Here is a 6000-nt window from a genome sequence, read left to right as displayed (position 1 = left end):
GGAGGGCGTCACACATTCTGGGGACCTGGGGGAGGGTCCCACGTGCCGGGGGGCTCCCACTTTCAGAGGAACTGGGGGTGTCCCAAGTGCTGGAGTGTCAATCCTGCCTTGCCCACACCGATGTGGGTCCCGGGGGGGCTCCGGGGCGCCGGGGAGGTCCCGTTCTGACGGAGGGCGGTCCAGGGGTCCCGGCTGCCGTGTTTCCGTGGCGGAGGGGGGCCGTGCCGTGCCAGGCCGTGCCCGGGGCCGTGCCCGCTCCCGCTCCCGTTCCCGTTCCCGTCCGGGCGGGGCAGCGGAGGCGCTTCCTGGTGCGGGGGGGCGGCGCGGCGGGGCATGGCGCTGGTGACGGTGCGGCGGGCGGGGGGCTCCGCCGGGGGCCCCGCGGTGAGTGCGGCGCCGGGCCGGGGCATCCCGGCGGGGACGGCACGGGGGGCGGGCGGGGGGTCCCGGAGCCCCGGGAGATCCCGGTGCGGGCTGGCACAGGGGCTCCCGGGGGAGTACGGGCGGTCCCAGAGCCGCGGGGGCTCCCGGTGCGGGCGTACGGGAAGGACCGCGGGGGTATCCCGGAGCTCCTGCGGGTCGCGGTGCCCTGGGGGAATGGGCCGGTGTGGGGGATGCCGGTGTGAGGAGTGCGGGCTGTGCGGGGGTGTCTCGGAGCCCCGGGGATTCCCGGTGCGGAAGGTCCCGCTGTCCCGGGCCGTCCCAGCGCAGAGGTGGAGGGGGGAAGGTTGCTCTGGTCGCTCCCGGTGCGGGGTTATCCCAGGCGCTTCCGATGGGACTTTACTGGGAGTTTACTGGGAGCCGAGTTGCCCTCAGCACGTGTTGGAGTTTCCTGTGCTCCCCGCTGAGGTTTTCCCGAAGTTAAGGGAGGAATATGGGGGTGTGAAGGGGGGAGGGCGGTTGTCCCAAGTTGCTCCCACTTTCCCCAGCGCTCCCGGTCCCTTCGCTGTCCCAGTGCCCCCCAGTGCCCCCCAGTGCCCCCTTCCCCTCTTCCTCCAGTAACCACTGGGCCTTTTCTGGGTGCTCAGGCCCCCCCTTCCAGCACTTCCACCCAGCCAGGGGTGGGGGGCACAGGGGCAGGACCCCCCCTGCCATCCCGAGGGGGGTGCCCAAGGATCCATCTCCACAGCAGGACCCCCAAAGGGCCCCCATGCCCCACCGTGGGGCCCACACTCTTTGGAGGGGGTGGGTGTTGTTATGGGATCACCAGACTGTGGTGTCTGTGCTGAGGGGAGCTTGTGGGGTCTGGTCCATGCCCTGGGGTCACATTTCCCCCAGGAATCGCCTCCCAATTTGCAGGAGGATGATGCTCCCAGACGCGGCCAACTGCAGCGACGGTGAGAGGGGGCTCCGAAGCCCCGGGCTGGGGAGGGGACACAGTTGCCCCTGCCTTGGGACAGCACTCTGGGGGTGCCCCGGGTGCTCAGGACCCTCCTGCCCCCCAGGCAGAGCTTCGTCGTGGTCAAGGGGGCTGCGGTGCTGCTGCCTGCGGAGGAGCCCCCCCCGGCCGAGCCCCCCCCGACTGAGCCCCCCAGCCAGGCCCCAGGACAGCAGGAGCAGCACCTGCACCTCATGATGCAGCTGCTGCGCCCCCAGGACGCCATCCGGCTGGTGAGGCATGGATCCCCCCCTCCAGGAACATGGGGATGGGATGGGGACAGGAACGGGGATGGGATATGGATGGGGACAAGGTGGGGAGAGAAAATTGACAGGATGGGACAGAATGGGCTGGGCTGCAGATGGGGATGGGATGAAGATGGGGACAGGATGGGGAGAGCACAGGACAGGAGAGGATTGGGATGGGATTGGGAAGGAATGGGAGTGGGATATGGACAGCATGGGGGCATGGTAGGGTGGGATGGGAATAGAATGGGAATGGGGATGTTGTAAGATGAGGACAAGATGGAGATAAGACGGGATGGGGACAGGGATGGATTAGGATGTGATGAGGAGGGGAAATGGCCCTGCCTGATACTTCTCCTCGGTCACTGGGAGCACTGGGAGCACTGGGAAGGGACAGATCCCCCCTCCAATGCCCCCTTTCCTGCAGGCGGTGCGGCTGGAGTCGGTGCGGCCGCGGCGGGTGCGGTACCTGCTGGTCGTGCGCCCGGAGGAGGAGGGAGCCGAGGCGGAGACGGCGCTGCTGGGAGTGGATTTCGCCCACGAGGGGTGAGCGGGGCACGGGGGGGGCCCGGGGGGGCATCGGCACCCCCTGACCTCTGCCCGCCCCAGGGCCGCCCACTGCACCCTGGGCATGGTGCTGCCCCTCTGGAGCGACACCCAGGTGTTCCTCGACGGCGATGGGTAAGGGTAGGCTGGAATTTTGGGACAGGGAGGGGCTTAGAGGGGTTGGGGTGCACGCCCTGACCCATGCGCATCCCCACGGTGCCCAGGGGGTTCAGCGTGACATCGGGGGGACAGACCCGCATCTTCAAGCCCATCTCTGTGCAGACCATGTGGTGAGAGAGGCCCGCGTGTGACTGGGGGCACGGGGGGTGTGGGGACCACCCTGGGCACGGGGGGTGTGGGTGGCATGGTGAGCACAAGGGGGGTGGGCACCACCTCGGGGACTGGAGATTTGGGCACTGCCATGGGCACGGGGGATGCTGTCACCATCCTGGGCACGGGGACGTGGGCACCACACTGGACACAGGGATGTGGGCAGCGGGGGTTTGGGGATCACCACGAGCACCACCACGGGCACCACCATGGGCACCTGGGCACAGTCATGGGGATAGAGCTGGGGAGGGTCTGGGTGGCACCCACACGCTGGGGACAGCCAGTGAGGGGACACAGCTGTCGGGGTGGCGCTGGCAGTGCAGGGGTGGCAGGTGCTGTGCGGCAGGGCCGTGCTGCAGGAGCTGCACCGCGCCTGTGAGGACGCTGCCCGCGGCGGGCACATCCCCGGCGGCCCCGCGCTGGCCTGGGCCCGCAGCTACGCGGCACAGCTGGGCTCGGAGCAGAGCTGCCTCAACGAGTGGCTGGCCATGGCCGACCTCGAGTCCGTGCGCCCGGCCTCGCCCACGCCCCTCCGGTAAGCTCCCCGCCACGCCCCTGCCGCGCCCCGCAGCCTGCCGGCCACTCTGGCAGGGCGTGGTCTGGGTGGGGCAGGTGGCACCAGTGACAAGGCCGTGCTGGTGCCAGGCCGGCGATGCCAGAGCTGTCGGAGCAGGCGGTGCGGGCGCTGCTGCGGGACGTGATGGCCAGCGCCGACCTGGAGAACGTCACCTCCAAGGAGGTGGGTGGCACCGGGCAGGGGGTCCTGGGGACAGGTGGGGCCGGGCAGAGCCATCCCTCACCCGGGGCGCTGCCCAGGTGCGGGAGGAGTTGGAGCGGCGCACGGGGCACAGCCTGGCCGAGCACAAGGATTTCATCGACAACGAGATGCTGCTGGTGCTGGCGCAGATGGATCGGCCTTCCCGCATCTTCCCGCACCTCTTCCTGGTGGGCAGCGGGGCGGGCGGGGCAGGCAGGGCGGGTGGCAGCGTCCCCACCCCTCACCGCTGTCACCACACAGGGCTCCGAGTGGAACGCGGCCAACCTGGAGGAGCTGCAGCAGAATAGGTGAGCAGGGGGTGGCACTGTCATGGGGTCATCATGGGATGCCACTGGGGTGTCACCCGTGTCACCGCAGGGTCACCCACATCCTGAACGTGGCGCGGGAGATCGACAACTTCTTCCCGGCACTGTTCACGTACATGAACGTGCGGGTGTACGACCAGGAGGCGGCCGAGCTCCTGCCCCACTGGAACGACACCTTCCTCTTCCTCTCCCGCGTCCGGTTGGTGGGCACGGGGGGTGACACCAGGGGGGACATCGTGGGCACAGAGGGGCAGGGGCTGGAGGTGGGGCCAGGGGAGAGGGGGGCAGGGGGAGGGGGCCTTGATGAATGAGGTGCTGGGGTACACTGGGAGCTTGGGGACTCTGGGGCAGGGGATCCTTGGGGACACCAGAGTTCCCAGGGACACCGGGGTGGCTGGGGGATGCTGGGAGCCCTGGGGATCCTGGTACAGCAGGGGGGCACTGGGAGCCCTGTGAACACGGTGTGCCCGAGTGTCCCCCGTGCCATGGTGCCAGCAGTGGGTGCCACAGGGCGGCGGGAGGCCGGGCACTGGTGCACTGCCGGATGGGGCTGAGCCGCTCGGCCGCCACGGTGCTGGCCTACGCCATGAAGGAATTCGGGTGGTCCCTGGAGCGGGCGCTGCGGCATGTCCGGCACCGCCGGCCCGGCGTCCTGCCCAACCCCGGCTTCATGCGCCAGCTCGACTTCTACCAGGGCATCCTGAGCGCCAGGTGCGTGGGGACAGGGTGGGGACAGCGGGGTGGGGCCAAGGGAGTGAGGGCAGGTGGGCACGAGCAGGTGAATGGGGACAGGTGGGAGGGACCAAGGGGGTGGGGCCTGGGCTAACCACACCCCTGTGTGATAAGAGGGTGGGGCTGTTGTGACCACACCCCTTTGTGTGGAGTGGGTGGGGCCCTATTCGGGGAGCGGTGAATTTTGTGGAGGAGGAGCCTATGGGAACCCCACCCTGGCGAGTGGGTGTGGCTCCACGCGGGGGGCGTGGCCAGGTGCTGATTGACAGGTCTGTGACAGCCGGCACAGCAGCCTGTGGGAGCCCCGGGCGGCCGAGAGGACGCCGCACCCCGAGGAGGACACCGCGAGGGACACGAGCATCCTGTCCCCGCTGTCCTCCCCGCTGGCGTCCCCGCAGCCCTCTGAGGAGGAGGCAGCCGGCGGGGGACTGCTGGGGGCCTCTCGGCGGCCCCGCATCTCCCTGTGCGCCGTCATGCGGACCATCAGCCTGCTGGAGACCCCCGAGGCCCCCGAGCTGCTCGGGGAGCCCCTGGCCGGGGAGGTGAGCGGCGGCCGGGGTGGGCTGAGGGTTGCGGCCGCAGGGTGACAGCGGCATGGGATGACCCTGCTGTCCCCCCTCAGGTGTTCAAGGCCGCGGAGGAAGTGGGGGATCCCTCACCGAGGCCACGACCCTCGTCCCGCCCGCGCGGGGTGGTGCGCCAGGCCAGCCTGGATGGCGGCCCCGCCCCCTTCGGTGACCACACCCACAGTGACGACCACGCCCAGTGCCACACCCATGCGCCTGACAACGCCCACACTGATGAACCCACTCCTTGATTTGGGGGGGGTGGGACAGGGCCCCCGCGCTGCGACGGCAACGAGGGGGTGAGGCCTGTCCCGGGGCCGGGGTCATCGAGCCGGAGCGCCCCGCCCACGCCACGCCCGCGCTCTGGGGGTGGGAGGCGCCTCTGCCTCAGCCCCGCACGCACAGAACACGGACACCGCTCCTGCACCGGCAATAAAGTGTGGAAATGGCAGCCCCCTGATGGTTCTGTGGCCCTGAGCACGTGGAGGGTGGGGCGCCGTCAGCAGGGGCCAGAGTGAAGGCTCTGGGGGCTGCGGGAGGCGGGCGCGCACAAGGACCCAGCCGCGCCATGTTGTGCGTCACGGAGGGAACTACAACTCCCGGCGGCCTTTGCGCGAGAAGCACAACTTCCGGGTTGCCGTGGCAACCGTTGCGGCCTAGGCCCGAACTGGAGCCTGGGCTGGAATTAACTCTGAAATTGGTGCTGGAAGCGGGACCGCGGCAGTCCCGGGGCCCGGCAACGAAGGAGTGAAGTGGGCAGAAAGCCTGCAGCCCGCTGTGGCCGTGGCAGAGGGGCAGGCTGGGCACACCCTGCCACTCACTGTCATGGTGTCACCCCCTTCCCACCATGGTGTCCCTTCATGTTATGTCACTCCTGACCCACAGTACTCCTTCCACCATCCCAGGTTGCTTCAAGCCCCGTCCAACTTGGCCTTGGGCACTTCCACAGCTCTCTGGGCAACCTGTGCCAGGGTCTCAGACTCTCACAGCGAGGAATTTCTTCCCAAAATCTCACCTAAACCCTTCTCCCAGGGAAGGTGATTCCTGGCTGGTACTGCCCCTGAGGCTGCTTCTGTCCATCTCCTTGGGTTGTTCCTGTGGCTGGAGCTATCCCAGACAC

General features: G+C 69.1%; 1 protein-coding gene across 1 annotated transcript; it reads left to right on the top strand.

Annotated features, from left to right (window-relative positions):
• Positions 1 to 323: 323 nt before the first annotated feature.
• SSH3 (slingshot protein phosphatase 3) lies at positions 324 to 5131 on the top strand (the record flags this gene model as incomplete). Its single annotated transcript, XM_082284382.1, has 14 exons — positions 324 to 384; positions 1300 to 1337; positions 1446 to 1611; positions 2051 to 2169; positions 2233 to 2304; positions 2394 to 2459; positions 2846 to 3034; positions 3145 to 3238; positions 3316 to 3444; positions 3518 to 3564; positions 3635 to 3781; positions 4093 to 4293; positions 4595 to 4856; positions 4937 to 5131. The coding sequence occupies exons 1-14, from the start codon at positions 334 to 336 to the stop codon at positions 5129 to 5131; spliced, it is 1776 nt and encodes a 591-aa protein (XP_082140508.1). The 5' UTR covers positions 324 to 333.
• Positions 5132 to 6000: the final 869 nt, after the last annotated feature.

This window comes from Coloeus monedula (assembly GCF_965178545.1).
Source record: "Coloeus monedula genome assembly, chromosome: 6".
Classification (NCBI taxonomy): Eukaryota; Metazoa; Chordata; class Aves; order Passeriformes; family Corvidae; genus Coloeus; species Coloeus monedula.
This window is presented reverse-complemented; position numbering and strand designations above follow the sequence as displayed.